This window comes from Hydra viridissima, unplaced genomic scaffold, assembly GCF_058129835.1.
Source record: "Hydra viridissima isolate aposymbiotic clone 2 unplaced genomic scaffold, HvirCarnegie_v1 scaffold_18, whole genome shotgun sequence".
NCBI classification, from domain to species: domain Eukaryota; kingdom Metazoa; phylum Cnidaria; class Hydrozoa; order Anthoathecata; family Hydridae; genus Hydra; species Hydra viridissima.
This window is the reverse complement of record NW_028324317.1, coordinates 2,649,458-2,670,027: the sequence shown is the minus strand read 5'-3', so window position 1 is coordinate 2,670,027 and position 20,570 is coordinate 2,649,458. Positions and strand designations below refer to the sequence as shown.

The 20,570-nt window shown below is 27.8% G+C and overlaps 2 protein-coding genes across 6 annotated transcripts; one reads left to right on the top strand and one right to left on the bottom strand.

Annotated features, from left to right (window-relative positions):
• The first annotated feature begins 79 nt into the window (after positions 1-79).
• Positions 80-10,512, top strand: LOC149876857 (uncharacterized). Of its 3 annotated transcripts, none has more exons than XM_090075011.1 (2): positions 80-208; positions 9,594-10,512. In XM_090075011.1, exon 2 carries the CDS (start codon positions 9,604-9,606, stop codon positions 10,411-10,413), a length of 810 nt encoding a protein of 269 aa, XP_089931137.1. In that variant the 5' UTR covers positions 80-208; positions 9,594-9,603; the 3' UTR covers positions 10,414-10,512. The 3 variants fall into 3 exon arrangements, with proteins under 3 accessions (XP_089931137.1, XP_089931139.1, XP_089931138.1); XM_090075013.1 differs by lacking the exon at positions 80-208 and adding an exon at positions 5,937-6,168; XM_090075012.1 differs by lacking the exon at positions 80-208 and adding an exon at positions 6,895-7,073.
• Positions 10,513-10,622: 110 nt separating this feature from the next.
• Positions 10,623-19,644, bottom strand: LOC145181056 (gamma-aminobutyric acid receptor subunit pi-like). Of its 3 annotated transcripts, none has more exons than XM_090075008.1 (10): positions 19,472-19,644; positions 15,682-15,744; positions 15,397-15,476; positions 14,211-14,278; positions 12,910-13,136; positions 12,423-12,505; positions 12,097-12,243; positions 11,571-11,717; positions 11,230-11,489; positions 10,623-11,034 (listed from the first exon to the last, which is right to left on the bottom strand). In XM_090075008.1, exons 1-10 carry the CDS (start codon positions 19,483-19,485, stop codon positions 10,723-10,725), a joined length of 1,401 nt encoding a protein of 466 aa, XP_089931134.1. In that variant the 5' UTR covers positions 19,486-19,644; the 3' UTR covers positions 10,623-10,722. The 3 variants fall into 3 exon arrangements, with proteins under 3 accessions (XP_089931134.1, XP_089931136.1, XP_089931135.1); XM_090075010.1 differs by having other exon boundaries at positions 19,477-19,644; XM_090075009.1 differs by lacking the exon at positions 19,472-19,644 and adding an exon at positions 16,837-17,141.
• Between the last annotated feature and the right edge of the window lie 926 nt (positions 19,645-20,570).

The window sequence follows — 20,570 nt, the reverse complement described above, 5'->3', positions numbered from 1 at the left end:
CCTAATTTATGTTAATCAAATTAAATATGTAACGATTACTTTAATTTTAATTCTATGATTAAGAGCTTTTAAACTTTTTTAAACTTGATAAAACTTATTTAGTTAAAAAGTGAGTGATTAAAACGCAAAGTATCAAATTTCATGAAATTCAGGAAAAAAAAAAATTAAATAGTTCTGAGAATAAAAATTCTTAAAGCTTGGGATGTTGGTAAGTCTTTATATTATTCAAAAGAAATGTTTTATTTGGTATTCGTAAATACCCCGCTGAAATCTAAATTGCACATAATTTTTAGATCAGTTTAATCAGTCATGTCGTTTGGTGATAAGGAATATCAAAATTAAGAGATGCAGAAAACTTAATTAAATTATGACCTTTTATTTATTTATTTATTTATTTATTTATTTATTTATTTATTTATTTATTTATTTTGAAAATAACAGGAATGATACCTTACAAAACTAAACATTAAAAATGGGTCGATTCAATGCTTAGCTACTATTTAATTTTTCTGTAGAACTAACAGTAGTGGACAAGAGAGAAGACGAAGGACGGCATTAAGGAGGATGGGGATTTATTTAAAAAGTCTTCGATATAAAAAAAAAAAACAATCTAATCAAATATTTGAATTCTTAAATGAATTTTAGCAGATTTTTAGATTTTGTTTGGTTTATAAGGTGACTACGCTAATACTTCTACTGAGGGATATTTCAACCGCTTTATTACAAATAAGAGCAGAAGCTACGGTCAAAATGATTTATAAATAATCCGAAAAACATCCGACTTAGAACAATAAATATGATCTAATATGAAAAAAATGTAAAGATATTGTGATTTAAAAAAATTAAGAGATTTGGCTTTAACAGAATCTAAAAAATACTTATTATTTCGAAAAAAAAGAAAAATCGAGTAACGGATGTAGGAATTTCATAAATAGGTTACGCCATACCGTTACAAAAGCAGCACTATAGTCAACAATAATAATTAATCGAGTTTGTGATTAATGAAGTATAAGATTAATCGAGTTTATGATTTGCTTTTATTAAAAAGGCTTTACGTTGTTAGTTTTCAAAAACAAAATGGTTTTTTTGTTTGTTTTTTTTTGTGTGTTGAAGTAAAAATCTAAATTTTCATCTCAACTACTGTCAAAGAAGTGGGGTTTATATTTGGAAATTAGTTTGAAAAAATATTTCAGCATCTATTAATCACTCTTTACGCCAAAATAAATAAATTTAATGTCTGATATTTAACACCCGGTAAAAACTCAAAGAAGTTTAATTTAAAACTGTCGGCGTTCATAAAAATTAAAAACTGAATAAATACATCGGTTTAAGAAATAAACAAACTTGGGGCAATTTCATTTTAAGGTATTTTTTCATTTTAAGGTATTCATTTAAGGTAATTTCATTTTAAGGTATTCACTTAAGGTAATTTCGTTTTAATTTTATTTGGCGAGAAAAGTGTTTACTTTATTAAAATAATAACCAATGCTTTAAATATGACGAAATAAAAATTAAAAACTATTTTTTTAATTGTATTATGCTAAATTATAAGGGATGCAAATAAGTTTTGAGAGATTTGTAAAAGATGGCGTAGTTTATTTAATCATGTTGAAGCGTCATCATTTCTCGCTGAAAATCAGTATTCACTAGCTCGCGGAAATATAAAAAACCTTCTTTGTACTCTAACCATGTCAACCTTTGTGTGAAGCATATGGAGAATATGTTCCATTATTAAAGAATATGAGTACTAGTTTCGGGGTTTTAAAATTGGCGATTTGACACCAACGACAAAGAACGTTAAGGAAGGCTAATAAAGCTTGACAAGGCTGAGTTAAAGAAGGCCGACGAGGCTAAGTTGGAGGCGTCATTAAACCAAGATTCATGACTTAGATTAAACCAAGATTCAAGACTTCACTTAAGTGAAGTTTGCTGAAACTTTGAGAGTGGCTAAGCAAGCGATTTCAAACTGTCTTAAGGGTATGGTCCAAAAGCAAGGAAATAGTTCAAAAAGTTGAACACTATTTTTTGCACTTGCAAAAAAACAGTTTCAAACGACAAATCTGAAGTATTTTTTGCATCAAATCAAAATGGCGGACAAAAATTGGATTGACTAAGACAATTCAAAGTGCAGTAAACTGTAGGGTGAGCCTGAACATACATAAACTTCAACAAATACAAAAAATTCATAGTATGAACCTACTGTTGTACATTTAGTGGAATCAGCTTGGAGTGATCTACTATGAGCTACTCCAACTTAATAAAACCATTTATTGGGGAATGTTACCAACATTCCAGCCAAGCATTAGAGCTCAAATACGATAAAAGACATGATCTTTCAGCGCAACAATGTTCAGCCACATGTTGCAAAACTTGTCAAGGACACTTTGAAGGCGTTTTAATTGGATGTTATACCCCACTCGCTGTATTCAACAGATATTGGTCTTTCCGACAACATTTTTTCGGTCGATGACTCTTGACCTAGCCGAGCAGCACTTCACCTTTCATAAAGCAGCCAAAAAATTGAATCAATTTTTGGATTGCCATAAGATATGAGAAGTTTTTACAACACGGAATTTGTATGCTACTTAAAAAATGGACAATACTTTACATAAAGAAAATTCTTCAAAATCTTTGAATAAAGTTTCAAAATTACAAATAAAAACCTCATATCTAATTTATACCCCCCAATAAAAAGAAAATCATAGTTTTGACTATGATTTTTTTTTTTTATTAGGAGGAATAGATAGTTTTTGGGGATTCAAATTCCGAGCCGGAATTTGAATCCCCCAAAAACTAAATGCACCCCAAACAGGGGAAGAGGTGGGGGCTTATCTTTTAAAACTATTCCAAAATATTTTTATCATACATTTTTTTTAACAATCAATCTATTGTGAGGATCTTAGAAGAATGAGAATGCTATGATTATGAGGATGTAAGATTATACCAAGCTAGAAAAAGGCTAAAAGAGGGTTGAGGAGGTATGGGTTCGACGCTTATTTGGAAGGAAAACGAAGGTAGGGTTGAGCTTAAAGGTCTTGGGGGTATTTGGTTAGGGGAGGGCAAGTGTTAATGGTTAAATTTAGATGTTCTTCCTCAGAGGGTTCAAATCGTAATGGTCTTCAAAATAATGTTCTATTTATGTAATGGCGATTAGCACTGTTTCTTCATTATTTTGATAAATTACATATAATATTTCCTTACTCCTAGATACTACTTTTATTATTTCTCCTCTTCCGCTCTACTAACTCGTCTTTAATCGAATCACTCATTCTTTCATCAGAAACACCATCACTCTTTCTTTTATCAGCTTCCTCTTGCTTTTCCTTAACAATTTTCATCACCAAATTCTGTCGAACTCTTTTCTGTCCCTCTCCTTTCTCTTCTGTCCATCCTCCTCTGTATCTATTTTTTGAGCTTTTTATAGCTTTCTAACTTTCTGAAGCATTATTTTTTTCTCGCTCCTGTGTCTACTTCTCATTTATTTACATTACAGAATTAATTACAAATAAGTCTCTGTTAGTCTTTGCGTGACGACTTTTCCATCACGCTGTTTATGATTTTTCTACCTCACTAAATAATTCCCTGTGGGTAAGTAAATAAACAATTCGCTCTCTTAGTTTTGCACTCTCACAAGTTTTGAGAGAAAATGGCGTTTTACTGATTTTCATAGAGCCCATGATCAAGATAAAAAAATATTTCTGCAGTTACAAGTTTTCTGAGTTGTACAAACAATCTAACGGAAATACTTCTTCAACTTGCTTTCAGTGATCTATTCTGTGTTTTTTCGCGTTCATTTCTTTTTAACCCAGATTTTCTTCCTTAACAGAAGATTTATAATTCCTAAAAAAATCAATATATGCAATAATAATATTATTATTACAATAAATAAAATAGTTCAAAATGAATACCAGAAGAATTTTTCTTTAAAATAAAAGTGTTCTTTGAAAGCCCTCATTTATAATGAGTGACAAAATACTATATAAAAACATACAAGCTCCCTCGTATGATTGAGCGTAGTACTTTAAAATCAGATAGGGAAAACGAGCCGCAGATGGGGAAGAGGAGAGAGAGCGAGAAGGGGTAGCGTTTATGGAAAAATGTTTTTGACGTTTTCCAAACAGTCATATTAAGATCAGTAATATTAGTTACAATAGTTACAATGTTTGTTGTTTTCAATGCTTTCTTTAGCGGAGAAAAATTGAAAAATTGAAACAATACAAATCATAAAAGATTAATTTTAAATTAGCTTCAAATGAAATGATTCTCGCGTTTTTGATATTTTCCAGGTATAAAACTTTCACTATTTTTCTTCCCTTTTTTTTTTTTTTTTTTTTTTTTCATGTTTCAAAATCTTGCACTGAACCTCCTCTGCATGCAGCTTGTTTCTTAATTGGAATATTCATGTTGGTTAAATTCTATTTAAGCATTAAATAAATCAATATTTTTTAATTAGCCCCAGTTATCACCAGATGTTTTAATATTTTGAAAGTTATCTTTTAGTTATGATGGGAAATATCTTCATCTGTTACCACATATTCCTATCGCACCTAGTCAAAGTAAAACGGAAAGTAGGAAAAGTTGCCCTAATATGGACTACTTTTACATCTTTACGGAGTTAAGTTCAGTCGTATTGTATTTGCAATTTCACAAGTGTAAAAGAAATAAGAAGAAAGTATTTAGAAAAATCAACCGTGAAACGTTGAAAGTTTAAGACGATAGAGATGATGCTCTCGATCGATTAAGAATTGCGTTTATAAGCAATTATATATATATATATTATATATATATATATATATATATATATATATATATATATATATATATATATATATATATATATATATATATATATATATATATATATATATACATATAATATAGTGTATATTTCCACTATGAAATATGTGTGCCAACATTTTAAATCAACAATAACATTAAAATTAAAGAGCTTAAATGAAAACTTAGCGGAATAAAACAAAATTGACAGAACAATTCCAGTTTACAGGGCTGGCAATGGCTGGGGAAAGAAGAACCTTCTTCCACTTCTTTCCCCTCGCAACAAATATTTTACTTTAAAAGTTTCTCAATTTGTATTTCCATCTTCAGCAAAAAAAGCTATCCAAAAATGGCCGGGAAAGAGAAAATAATGATGAGGTCTTTCTTATCATTATTTTCCGTTATTTTCCGTTCCGTTTTTCCTTTCTTATCATTATTCTTATCATTCTTAGCCGTTAAATTTACATTTTTTTGGACCAATCAGATTCCTGCCGATTAACGAAATAGTTAAATATTGTGTTTTGAATTTCTCAATGTTTTCTATTATCATAAGAACTTTTCATCATTCAAATGAAAAAATTGCTATCATAATAAATTAAAATTGATATCGTATTTTTTCAGTATAAGACGACGCTCATTGTGGAATTCTTTATATCATTTTGAACATTTACTATACTAACGCTATATTAAGTATGTAACATTGGGGCCGAACATAGGGGTTCCAATATTATTTATTTAATAGCATTCGCATACTAAATTTTTATATAGTAATATAGTTCAAAATAATGTAACAAATTCTACAAACAGCATCCCTGCGAGGAACATATTCTCAAAGAGCATAAAAGTATCCTGTAGATACAAACAAAATTGAAACCTAAAAATGAATTTCAGATTACACTTTTTCCGAGCATTAAAGAGAAATTTCTTCTTGTTCTCTTTAAGTTTTCAACTTGCGAAACTAGAAAGGAGTTTTTCACCTTACCCATCGATTAATTCTTAATTATTCTTTTTAAGAAAAATCTTCATTGTACAATAAAAATGGAACCCTTTTAAATTTTGCAAGGCCTTTTAATTAATTAATCTTTTTAAATAAATAAAAAAAAATAAAAAAAAAACAAACACGGTGTTGTCCCATTTAAAAATTATTCCATCAAAAATTTCTGCAATTCACAGTAAATATCTTTTTGAAATTCTTGAACTAGCGCTGTCTTGAAACTCCCACGTATCTTGAATCTTTTAAACAAATTTTGAAAATCTCATTAAATACTTTATTGGTTCTCGATGAAAAGTAAAATTTACTTCAGTTTGTTGCCTCGTCTATTTCTCAACCACCATTACTTATTAGTAAATACAGCGAGTCATCAGTTAAGAGCGAAAGGGAAACTAACTTTGGTATAAACTTTTGTTTTTGTTTTATATATAAATCCGCAAATTTTTTTTATGTGGGAAAAACAACACAATTTTCACTGCAATTAAAAACTTCTTTTTTTTTTTTTCACTTCGAAGTTAAAGTATTGGATCATCAGATATTCGTTAAACATTTAGCCATTCGTTAAACGGTTAGTCGATAAGCCATTAATTAGCAGTTAATCATACATGCTCGCTTGGAATTATTATAACATAGTTTGTTAAGTCTCTGGCTTATTTCGATTTTCATCTTGGTATGTATGCTAATAGGAGCTTATAACATCTACGATTGATCGCTGATTGTTCGTAAACAGCGAGTGCGGTCTGTTGATGAGCTTTTTCGATTATCTGATAAGTACAAATATACGCACGCTAGCATAGACGTTTATTCACTGATTGCTAAGATCCGCTAACGATTAGATAACAATTGGTCCAATCTGTTGCTGATCGTTGCCAGTTATTTAGTTTTTAGTAGGTTAGTATGTACAAAGCAACTTAAAAATCTTCATTAGAAAAAAATAATGCTTTATTTGAAAAAAAGGTTACAGTGCCTTTTAAAAATTAAGTATATTTAGTAAATGTGAACGCTCTGTTTTTTAAAAACAAATTGGTTAATTATTGATGTCACAACAGTGAAATCTACAATAAATTTTTTCATTCTAGTTCTTAGGTCACGAAATAGTCTTTTTAAGTCGTTGCACCGCCTTTATATGAACAAAATAAAGTTCCATGTAACGTTAACCATTATGCTATCTCACATTTCAAAGGTTAATGTCCCATTTCTTAAGAGAAATCTTATTATCCGAACAACTTATGAACGTTACCATGAAGTTTAAGGCTCGAGTTATGGAAGTAAGTTTGACCAGTCAAGATGTAGGCCCTGACACGTGGTAAGAGGTTTTTCTGGTAACAAATCTCTCTTTTATTAAATCTTTACACATTTTTAAAGGTTTATCTTAATCCAGATTTGGTGCTCTGCATAATGATATTTTCTAAACCTATTTTTTCTTATTGAGATGTAATGATTCAAAATGATATTTCGAATGAGGATTTCTTTTCATCTTTCCGTGAGCATTTTATTATCAGAAACATGTTTGCAACAGACTCATAGTTTAAGTAAGAAAACTTTGGCAAGAAAAACCGTATTTCAGTTTAGAGCTTGTTACATCCCAGTGGGCATGCATCGTCCGCACGACGTTTTACGGACGTCTTATAGACTTATGGACGTCGTGCGGACGATGCATGCCCACTGGGATTACAGTATTTCAAAATGACGTTCAAATCTCATGACTTCATTAAAAAACTTTTTAATATAATTCACTCAATTCACATCTTAAAATTTAAAAGAGAACTTTTTTCATTGAAGAAGAGTCAGAAGAATTTGTGTTGAATTAATCAGTCTTTTGTATATATTTAATGGTTTGGAGATTTATTTTTTAGATATATTTATTAAAAATCTAAAACTTTTTAAAATCAAGGTAAGAGTTTTAAAAACTCTATTTATACTCAACAAAATTACAAATTATAAAAATGTAAATTCTAGTAAACCAAACATTTTAAAGTAAAATACAAAATACTTTAAGCATAAAAAACCACATTTTTTTCATCCAATCCAAGGGATTATGGGGAAGATTTCATTTTTTACCTGACTTTATGTAACTACTGAAAATATAGAAGTGTATAAATATTACACGCTTTAATTTCTGAATAATTTATAAAAGATTTATGAATAATATACAGTTTTTTTTTAGAAATCTCTTGAATTGCTACTTGATTGTAGCTGCACCGGAAAGTATTTTATGTTATCATTCTTAAGTAACGCGTAAATAAACGATAGAATTTGTTTTAAAAAAATATAAGATAATCAATTTGTTTAAATGCAACAATTAACAACAATAAGAATATAGTCTTTCCACCGCCATTATTTTCATATAATAAAGATAACCGATAACAAATGCTATCGATCTTGCTGTAGATTGTGTTTGAGAAATTCTTCCCGGAAGTCCGCAAAGTGTGTTATTGAGTTTAAATTCGCCTGTAATTTTTTACTGTCTTGATGCCGTTTTGTTTCTAAAAGATTCCGTTAATGAATTCGGTACCATTATTTTGATTAAATATTATACGACAAAGAGACGTTATTGATAATGAGGCAATACTATGACGTGTGCTAAAATCCATTCGAGATTAAAATCTCAAAGTATACTAAAAGATCATTTAAAGATAGTTGAATATTATTTTATAATTCTTTTTTATAAGAGAAAAGAAAAAAAAAAAAAAAAAAAAGCATTTCAATCCACAATTCTCACTTTTTGAATAAACGGATAAGTTTGTTTGGCAACTTCTATCATAATGCAAATACGTGGATGAAAGCTCTTGGGAAAAATTATCAACAAAAACACTTTAAGAGCTGTTTATTCAGCTGTTCTTTCTTTTAATTCAAAACTTTCTTTGTTCTTGCTTGCAATGAAAGAAATCAAAAATTTTATAATAAAATAAAATAAAAAAGTGGCGACAAAAAAACCTGTAGAAAGTATCTCTTAGCGTTCGGGATATTTTTCAAAACGAAAACGCTGATTCCTAAATCTGATTTATAGCAATAACGGAGGTTTTTATAACGCGTATGTATTTAGTAGATTCAATGGGAATCGCATGGTTTTAATGCAAACCATCTTTTCATTTGGTGATGAACTAAGTTAAAAAAATTATAAATTCTCCTTTCAATTTCCTAACTTTTTGATTTGTTTTTGTTCATCCATTAATTGATATATATATATATATTTTTAATAATGGAAAATGGTTGTTCTTCAGAAAGTTTTACTTTTGTAACAGCAGGTAACAATTTGGTAATAGCTGAAACCATGGTGCGACTTTTTTTAAACGTTTTGAAGTTCGTAAAAGTTTTAACGTTAAATGCAAACGAATTGATCGCTCGGTTTTAATAAATAGCGGCGATTTTTTTCGATTCCATCTTTGTATTAATATTTTAGACGTAAATAAATGCTGAATACTTCCAATTACTGATAAATTTTTAATTCCTTGTTTTACCACGTTATTATCCTTCAAAGTGAAAACGTTTTAAAATTTAAAATAGCTTTTAGCCGTTGTTTTTACTGATAAGAACAAACGACTGGCATATCCGAAACCTTTTAAACAATGTTATTATTTTATGAGTTTTTATAACTTTTATCATTCTCAAATTAAACATGATATTCATGAAAAATCTGCATCGATAGAGCTTTCAAGAATATTTTTTTTTTATTTAGAATTTTATTAGAGTTATTAACTTTTCTATAAATTAACATTCGCTTTTTACTTGCTTTGTTCGCCTATGATATTTTTAATATTATGATATTATGCATTTAACGTTTGTTATTTTTAGAATAAAAAATTTTTTTGCTTGATTTTCACAGAGTCCAAAAAATGGGTAACAAGCTGAGGAAGGACTCTGAAGGGAACGTTAAACTTACAAAATTGCGGAATTTTAAAAATAGCATTGAGCAGAAAAACACAGGATGTGATAAACTGTCAAACAATGATGGTGAAATATTGGATCAAGCTCCATTGAATCAAAAATTCATTGAAGCGGAAAATGTTAAATGGAAAGTTTTTCATGGAGAAAATTTATCAAATCAAAGCAAAGCGGATGATCAGTTTAACACTATGGAGGCATCATCTACTGAATCTAGGGCTAAAAATGCGCCACTGAATATTAAAAAAATTGAAAGCTATGCAAGTGACTTAAGCAATGATATCACAAGGTCCGTATTTGAGCATGTCAAAGAGATTGCGCACAGGAGGGGGATAACATCTGGGCCTACAAAACGAGATGAGACACAGGAAAACACTAATACCACCTTTACCGAAAACGAGAAAAACGTTAATGAAAATGCAGAAGATTCTTTTCAATATAGATCTGTTGCAGATTGCGAGGAAAACAAATACGATGAAAATGAAGGACTCAACAAGGATGACACAGTCAAAGAAATTAAAGAAGATACCAACTCCAGTGAAGTTTTAACGGTATCCGAAGAAAATTCAACTTCGGATTTTCAAAACAATCGCTCATGTGAATGTCAGCCTATAAACTTTGGAATTTACGAAGTTACTAATGGTAAAGGCACAGTAAAAATACGTTCAAATCCGAAAAAATACGAAGAAATCATAAATAAGTTTTCGAATGAACTTACTTCAGCTATACTGAACAACTTGTTTTTGAAATTAAAAACATGATGATGAACCCCCTGAAATGAAGTTTGATTTTAGTTTTTGTTACATTCACACGGTTCTCTATTTATTTTCAAAAAATATATCAAAACAAAAAATGAGAAAGGTTTTTTTTTCGAAAAACTAAAATCTACGTTAAAATAAAGTGTTTTTTAAAAGCCGAGAAGCCTTAATTCTGACCGAAATTAATTGCGGACGTAACGAAAACAATAGTATAAAAAAAACAGAGATTTTATTTCACCCGTCATCAATTTATCAATTTAAATAATTAGAATAATATAATAATATATAGCTGGGATGTCATATTTTTCAGCGTTATGAAAAAGACGCCCAATACACAATATTGAAACAAAGGAACCCGAAAGGAAATAGAAACCGGCTAACTATATCTAAAGACGCTGGTTTCCCTGTCACTTTTAATGGTTCAAAATAATAAGGGCGCTTTCCTTGCGCATCGCTTTTCCACATGTCTAAATATTCCTCCTTCAACTTCCATTTTTGCTCCCGCTCAGACATCTTTTGAACGGTAATTCTTCCGAGGTTATCAAACAAAACGACGTCTTCATTACTACTCTGTTTCTTTTGTAGAGCGCCACTAGAATTATTTTTAGAATAGAACATATTTTTCTAAAAAAAAAAAAAAAAAAAAAAAACGTAAAATTATTAATACCACAATGTTTCATTAAGACACCATGCAATAAGCGCGATAAACAACACTAGTTGGAGTGATAATAAAGTTTTTTTTTGAATAAAATCAAAACAAAAAATCTTAGTAATGTTAACAAATTGAAATAAAGAACCCAAAGAAAGTAAAACACTCACCGAGAAATTAGTAAAATCGATGCTTTTTCTAGTTTCAAGCTGCTTACTCTTATTTTGCAATACTAAAGATGCGCGTCGTTGTTTCCAGCGAGCAAAACGAATGTTAGTAGCCAGGCCATACTCTAACAGTGATAAACAGATGAACGATATACACCCCAGCATGTATATGTCAAGCGCTGTAATGTAACTAATTTTCGGCATGTCATTTATAACAACTTGCCACAGTCTGTAAGTAGTAAGTAGACTGACGATACCAAGACCTAAGCATTAATGTATCCCATTTATTTCTTCAAGTATTAGTCGTAACACTTGACCACAATAAATAGGAATAATTAAAATACCTAATCTTGCCGATGCACAATTTACATGAAGCCAAAAGGATACCCAAGATACCATAACAAGTGAAGCAGATGGAAAGAACGCTTGAAAAATATAAGCTTGAATTCTTCTTTCAAAGATAACATCAAACTTTAAAACTGCGTATTCCCCTAAAAATTCGTCAATAAAAATTTTGAATTTGAAAACTTATTCACTATAAGTTAGCGAAGAAACGAATCTATGTTCAATAAAACTCAAGAGAATAAACTCTTGAATATTATTGAACATAGATTTGTTCAGCATTACACAACAGTATCTGTGCCTAAAGGTTATTTTATTTCATGCAACTCATAAGAAGACAAACCTAATATTGCTCATTAATCATTAAGCGATCTGATCTCAAAAGCCATTACAATCTCTGCTATACATATTAATGCTTCTCTATTTATCATGCACATTTTTTCACTTACTTTTAAATAACATTAAAATTACAAGGAAAATATTTTTAACAATCAACCAAAAAAAAAAAGTAGTAGAAAGGGGAGAAACCTTCTTTGTTTGACGAAAAACTGTAACTGTCTAACAACCTTGAAATATTCTCAACTTGAACTGTGTGTTGTGGAAGGTGATTTAGATTCAATAAAATAGGATGATTTTCTTCCCAGATATAATTTATATGGTGCTTGTCATATGCATCTATAAACCAAGTACATTGTTTAGAAATTTAAAATGTAAAATAAGAGCTTTAGAAAAAATGTATTCTAAAGCTTTGATTAATATTAAAAAAAAAAAAAAAACATTAAGTTACCTGGTATAAAAAAAAAAATTATTAATGAAAATAAAAATCTAACAATTGAAAAATAATAAAGACATACAACTCTCAATGCCCATTTCACAACGCTGTGTATCCATTGGATAGTTATGAAGATCAAATGAGCAATGTGACCTTAGAGTTACTCTAAGCAGAAAAATTGAATCTTCAAGATAAACTTTGCTTCATGATAAAGTTGGAGCAAAATTTATTAATATGAACTTTTATATATAAATATATATATGTATATGTATATATATGTATGTATATATATATATATATATATATATATATATATATATATATATATATATATATAATGTATGTATATATAAATTCAGCACTATTACAATTAGCTCTATAGTAGCTAATTATTGACAACTTTATACCAACTAATTTATAAGTACATCTTATAAGTATTTTTCTGCGTTTTATTTAATGTAACTTTTAGTGTGTAGCTTTATATAAAAAATACACCAGAGCAAATTTTGAGTCAGCCGTACTTCTCACTATTTCATACTCCCTCACTCATAAATACATTTAGAATTTACCTGCATCCCCAGAAAACAGTTCCATTAGGAAATATATCAACTTTATGGTTAGCTGTTGTAGTTGAGTGTATATGTCCACCTACCATTCCACGAAAAACTGTATCAGGCACCCAGATGAATGCAGAGGGATGTTTATGTCCAAATGCAGGAGTAAAGACTGTTGTTAAGTTGTGGCGTGCTCTATGATCCACCCATTTTTGGCGAAAAAACATATCTGTTTTAAAGCTCTAATTAAAAAAAAATTACCCATTTATCAGCTATAACTATTAATTTACCTAACCAAAGTAAGAATTATTAACATTTATTTATTGAAACAAAACCTTCAATGGTTTTTGAAAACTGGTTTATAATTTAATTGTAGTTTATTATTGATTTTTTTTAACTTTTTATAAAAATATTTTAAATGTTTAAACTTTTTCCTGCCTTTTTTAAGTAGACAAACATTTACTTTGAAACATCTTTCATGGAGGTTTGAAAAATGTTGCTTTGGAATTAAATAATTATTTGAATAATAAAAATAGTAATAACAATAGGAATGATGGGATAGAAACAAACTTGATGAGAGAAAATAATTGGAGAAGAACTTTTAAAACTTAGTTTAAATTAAGTTCCTTTGAACAGTAAAAAAGTTTTTAATTTTAAACTTCTGTGCTCCATTTCACGACCTATTAAACTGTCCATCTTTTTTATATGTTCTTCTAACAAACCTGAAGTTTGTTATGTTTCTTTAACAACATACCTTGAATGGAAAAAATAGTTTGTTTTTTAAGTATTTATAGACTTTCTGAAGCATTAAATTTACAAAATAGCTTGCAAATGTACGACAATCATTGTTTAGTGATTCTTTTCACATAATCTCACTTTAAAATGTTCTTTAAAAAAATGTATTGAATGTTGATCATAGTAACATTTACAGATACCTAAAGCAAATGCCTTATTGGTTAAACTTACCATCACAATCTAAATGTGTAAAGTAAAGCCAGTAACTCTATTTTAAAAGCTTATTTCTCTGTAGCAACTAATAGTTTCCTATTATAAATTTATCTACTTTTTTTTTTTTTTTTTTTGAGTCAAATATAATTCATAGATTATAATTCAAAATAGCTTTGAGAGATATAAAAGCAACAGAAATTAATACAAGACTATGTTTACAGACTTTTAATGAGAAGATTGCTTAAGTTTTTAATAATAATAATAATCATAATAATAATAATCATAATAATAATAATCATAATAATAGTAATAATAATATTAATAATAATATATATTGGCTTCATAATAATATTTATATTTTGGCTTACTTTGCCTTTATCATCAACACTGTCAAATTGCAAAATGGTTAGGGAGATAGTTACATCAGTTACATTGCCTAAAAAGGTATAAAACTACAAATTTGAACACAGCAATAACTTTAAAAAAAAGCAGTCATTTCCAAATATACCCCTCAACACATTCTCAACATATGCAGCACAGCATTGGCAAAGTATGGTGGACAAACTCAAATTTAAAACAAAACTTGATCAAAAACTGAGAAAAAGTAGTAAAACAATTGAACATATTAACTTTTTAATTCATTGTTCTGTTGAAAAATCAAATTTAGGGGCATCTCCCATTCAGCATGTGGCAACATAACATTTTGCATGATATCTTTGTACACATTGTGGTCCATAATTTCATTAATTTTGGGAATAGGACTAGTTCCTATTGCTGAGAATCATTCCTAAATCATAGGAGACATTCCATGCTCAACATTCTTCTTGGTATATTTAGTATTGTATCTGATGTTCTTTTGTCTTCAGAATTGCTTCTTACCATTGCTTCCAAAGAGGTTATTATTTTGATTCATTACTGAAAAGTTTTTCTGATGGTCTACAGCCCTATATTTGTGTGCTTTGGCAACGAGATCCAAATGAATTTACAGTTTTGTTTACAGTTGATTAAGCTATATTTTCTACAAATTGCAGCTTGACAGTTTCCACTTTTAAAATTTAAAAAATTTTTTTTACATAAAACACTTTCAAATTTGTCATTAGCCATTTTTAATTGCAATTCTTCACGCAATATCTCACAAATTAAATCTATTTTTAATTTAATTGAAAAAATAATAAATCAGATGTTGCAAAATTTATTTTATTATTTAAGAATACCCTTATGATAAAAGTGAAAACAAAAATCCAGTAAAATGAATAAAGATAATGAATTCTTATAAAAAAAAAGCATCATTTTGATTTGTCCACCTTGTCTTGTTCTGAGGAAAAATGTAGTTTTTTGAGGAAAATGTAATAAAATTATTTTTTGATTCTTTTTATGGTTCAAACATTTTAAATTTTTCTAAAAACATAATAAATTTATAAACCAAAATGTTTAATTGTTTTACTAACTTTTTTTCAATTTTTGATCAAGTTTTGTTTTAAATTAGATTTTGGTAAAAGATAAAGTTAACAGTACTTAAATTAACTATTACTCTGCAGTACTTCAATAACATACCTGTAAAATTAGGGCGCAAAAAAGAATTATACGTTTGCCTAATTTTTGACCAAGTTTCAGAAACTTCTTTATCCACCACACTAAAAAATAATTTGAAACCAAAAAATGAGAATTTAAGTGTAAAGTTAATTAAGAAAGTAGAATTAAAAAATCTATTTATTATGTCCTAAACATAATTTTATATATTTTATATGGCTTATTTCTTATATTGTCTTTTTATTCTTCTAGCAAAACTTTGAAACTGCTATATAATAAGCATAGTTGCCCACATTTATATGTACATACCTCTTTACTTCGGATGAAGAAACAGAATGAATCCAAACATTCAGGAAAATGAACATTAATATTCTAAAACAAATGGTATACTTATGCTAGTATTATAAAATGTAAAAAACTTTCCCTATCAACTTTATTTATATACAAGGAGTTGAATAGAAAGACAGATTGATCAAGGTTAGAAATGAAATATACAAAGAAGATTTGATTCTAGTTTTATAGCTAAGTATTTAAGAAACTGACATAAGCTGACAAAAAAAACTTCACCATAAAATCTTTTTTACTAAATTACTGCATGTCAAATATACAAGCAGCTTTAAAGTTATTTAAAAGACAATATTTGAAAATATTATAACACTTAGATTGGAAGTTAAAAATTATTTGAATGCACAACAGCTGTTAAAATTCAATTTAAGTAACAACTGTCACGGGCTAATGATATCAACACATCAGTAATATCTAAATAGATTCAACTCAGCTATTGAAAGATTTAAAAATAAAATGGCCAACTTGAAACAGCTAAGTGAATTTTTCATAGATGAAGAGGAAATCATGTTTGAAGGGACAAGGGACAATATGATGATGGGAAGATATCTGATACAAGCATGAGTTTAAGATTGGTAATCTCAAGGAACAACAGGATTCAAAGTTTACCAAAGAGAGTCTAATGACTTATAAAAACTCTGATTTCAAAATAATGTTATATGGCAAGAGATAATATTTATAGCAAGAAATAATTCTTTTAAAAGAAATAATTGATCTTGTAATTATATCAACATTTCACTAAATCTATTTTTTCTCAAAATAGTATCAAATAGTATAACAATAATGTCCACCTTCAATAGAAACAAGATAGCTTTGACTTTATTTCTTGCAGTTTTAAGTGTTCTTAAATTAAACTCATTCTTTTTTTGTAATTATGGAAGAAACTTACATTTACATTTTTACTAAAATAAAATTATCAATTATTATTTCAAAGTATTGGATAAAAATTTGGATTGGGGAAAAAAAAGACCTAATCTTAAAATACACATTACCTTTTAATATAAGGAGCTTTCAACTGCTTTAAAAAAAGCATAAGTATTGAAGATGAGAAAAGCAATATTGTAAAAATGGAAGACTACGATGACTTATATGGCTAAAAAAAAACACTATATAGTTTACCTTAGTTTTTAACTTGAAACATTTGAACTAAACTTTTATCTGGTCTCACAACCGATTGCAAGTCGATTTATTACTTTAAACATTATTGATATCTGAAGGCCATTTCAATTTTGTATCCATTTCAGTCGTTCTTTTTTTTTTTTTTTTTTTTCTTTTTTATAGAATGAGTTATACTTCACGATTAAAGTCATTTGTAATAAGTAGTAGATGAAGCGCTGATATCGATAAAGAATTTTAGGGCCATTTTATTCAGCGCTATAATAGTGTGCAAACACAAACTGACCATTTTGACTGTTTAGATTGGGTCTTCTAATTTCGGTCTGAAATTCCGGACAGAAGAGCAATTTTAAAATTTTATTTACGTTAAAAATGTCTACAAGGTTATATTGCCTCAATTAACCCTGTAGACATGTTTTAAAAAGATACGAAGCGATCTGGAGGTTTGAAAAAGTTACTCTTTATATATTTTTTAAAAACGCTTCCTTTTGACCGTTGATCATGGTAAATTTAAAACTTATAGTTTCATTAGCATAGACTTATGCACTGTCTTACAGGTCAGGGAAAAAGAAACTCAACACTGACTAGGTAAATAATATGTTGATCGGGATAAACAAGTGTACATTCTTAATAGAGACCTAATTAAGACAACATCGCAAGGTTATAGTATTTAAAAACTTTTATTTGAAAGCCGAAAGGTTTTATACATCTCCATGAAAAAAAAGTTGTAATCAAAATTGATAATAATAATAATAATGATAATAATAATAATAATAATAATAATAATAATAATAATAATAATAATAATAATAATAATAATAATAATAATAATAATAATAATAATAATAATAATAATAATAATAATAATAATAATAATAATAATAATAATAATAATAATAATAATAATAATAATAATAATAATAATAATAATAATAATAATAATAATAATAATAATAATAATAATAATAATAATAATAATAATAATAATAATAATAATAATAATAATAATAATAATAGTAATAATGATAATAATAATAATAATAATATATAATTGAAAGACATTTTTTGTATACGTATGTTATATATTCTCTCTTTTTATTTAACTTTAGTCATATATGATACATTTAGGCATATATTTATGTGTATTTTAAGTATGATTTGTGTTTAAATAACAACTTTTTCTTCGATATCTTCGAAAATTGATATCTCTTCATTTCCTAAATTTTCCATTTTGTTTTTGTTTTAAAAAAATAATTTAAAGTAGACGTGACCGAATTATTATATCAAAGAATTTTTACTTGAGTTAGCCAATGATATATTAAAAATAACTAGATGTCTAACTTTCGCGTATTTTTGAAGCAAAAATCGGCCATTATGGGGGGCAAATTTAACAAATCAAAAGCTTCGTATTTGTTTTGTTTTGATAAATAGCGTAAAGATTTTGCCCCCCATAATGGCCGATTTTTGCTTCACTTTTTCTTATACCGATTTACGGCAGTTAGACATCTAGTTATTCTTAATATATCATTGGAGTTAGCAAATTTAAGTTTTATTCGGTTTCGTAAAAATAAACCTGATTAATACTGGTGTGACAGGGATAATAGTTAAAGAATTTTAAACTGAACACCGTTTTAAAAGCGAGTGTTAATAAAACTCGGTTTTGTTAGTGTAGATGGGGTATAAGGTCTTTAAGTTGTTTAAGTGCAAATCAATCCTAATTAAGAAAACAAGATGTCGGTAACGGCTCTAATATGGTTGCAAAATAGAAATGTTGTGAGAAATTTCGGGATACCATATTTACCAACAGCACACTTATAACAACTGTATTTTGAGATTATCATGACTTTTTTTAACCATAGCCTCACCATTTTCATAAATATGTGCGTGGAGTAACAAACATCAAAAAGAAAATAAAAAACGCTTTTAAAGAGATAGGGTGTTTTAAAGTGGGTGTTTTAAAGAGATAAAATTACTAAGAAAGGCATTATATAACAAATGTTGCGAGAATAGTCAATATCTTGTTATTTTTCCTCAATTTAACTTTTAGCTTATTAATTAAACCAAGCTTCCCTCATTTTCCCAGCCGCCAGTTTCCCTCACTTTAATTGAAAATTTCTAAATAAATTGTCGAAAGATTCATTTAGGAAAGATTCAAAAAATGGAAATGTTTTAATGTCAACCAACTTTCTCTTTGGACGTAAACTTAATGCAATATTTTTGAATTTCAGATGAGTGGATATTTTTAAATTATTTATATGATATGGGAAAGTAGATTGAGTCATTATATCGTTTATCACCACTGTCCTTACTTTTCATAATAGAACTTTTCAAAATAAAACTAAAAGATTTCGTTTCTCTTTTTTAACTTAGAAAATAGGAAGACGAAACAAACATTGGTTTGTTTCATTCTGTAAATGAAACAAACCAATCAAAAGTAAAAGAAAAAGTAAAGCAAAAATATCTGAAGTAAAAGAAATAAACTTATCTAACTTGATCTCAAATTTTCCTTCATGAAATATCATTAATATATATAATAAATGGTATCATGACTTATAGATATGATTTGATCACTTACAAATTTAATCAAGACCAAATAACTTTAAAGTATAGTAACTAATTTACAATTAAAAAAAGTTACCTTACATGATCCATCAGCAATTATATATCAACGACTTATCAACAATTTATCAACAATATATCAACAATTTTTCAGTATTTTATCACCAATTTATCTAACAAGTTTCTGACTAACAAATGAAGCTTTTCAAGAGAGTCGTATTTAAATTTTCGAACTCATTTTGTGCAACACTAAATAATCAATAGCAGCAAGTTTTTTAATTATTCAAATTTATTCATTGGAATGTTGAAAACAGAAGAGAAACGTTTTTATTATTAAATTTATTTTAATGAAGCGTTATTTAAAAAAACTCAAATCAAGTCACAGGAGAACCTATCAAAAACCGCTAAATTACATTTTTGAACGAAATGAAAAAATGTGCCAAAATGGTTATAAAAAGTCAATATAAAATTTAATAATCTGTTTATAGAACAATTTAAATGTTAAAATTAATATAAAAAGTATAATGATAATATATCTTAGTTATAATCATGATGTATATAATATTTACAAGTGTGGTGAAAATGATATGTAAAAAATATTTAACATATAAACATGCATAAAAAATATTTAAAAAAAATAGTTTAGAAAAGATTCTCTTGCGCAATTTTCAGCATCCTTTATGAATTTTCAGCATTCTTCGTGATTTTAAGTTCATAACACACAGTCTTATTTGGTTCAAGAATTCCATTCTGTAAGTTCTACAGATATATTGATTAAAATCTAAGGTATATTCGATGATTCTTAGATATATCGCGAGGTTAGAATTATTTTGTTTTATCTCCAAGTTTAAACATTGGGAAAAAGTTTTTGATTTTTTCTAAAAGTAAAAATTGTTTAAATTTTTAGCTTTAATTTTTAAAGAAATAATAACTCATGCTTTAAATAATTTATGTTTAAGCAAATTATTTAGAAAAAAATTTATAAAATAATGCGTATTTTAAAAGTTTTTATTATATACTAAAATTAATAAACCATTTTCTCCCAACTTTTAAAATGGGAGATAGAACAAAATAATTCTAACCTCGCGATATGTCTTTGTCCTCTATATAACTTTATGATTAAAAAGCACTTGCTTTTCCTACAAAAAATGCTGATAAAGTTAGATTAGCTAATGGTT

Excerpts from the sequence above, each read along its gene's own strand:
- LOC145181056 (XM_090075008.1), bottom strand. Across the intron at positions 13,137-14,210 it reads GTGTTGATGATAAAGGCAAA|AGCTTTAAAACAGATATGTT; the intron begins GTAAGCCAAAAT and ends TTTTTTAATTAG. Across the intron at positions 11,718-12,096 it reads TTTTTCGTCAAACAAAGAAG|GGGAATACGCAGTTTTAAAG; the intron begins GTTTCTCCCCTT and ends ACGAATTTTTAG.
- LOC149876857 (XM_090075011.1), top strand. The coding sequence starts at position 9,604 with ATGGGTAACAAGCTGAGGAAGGACTCTGAAGGGAACGTTAAACTTACA.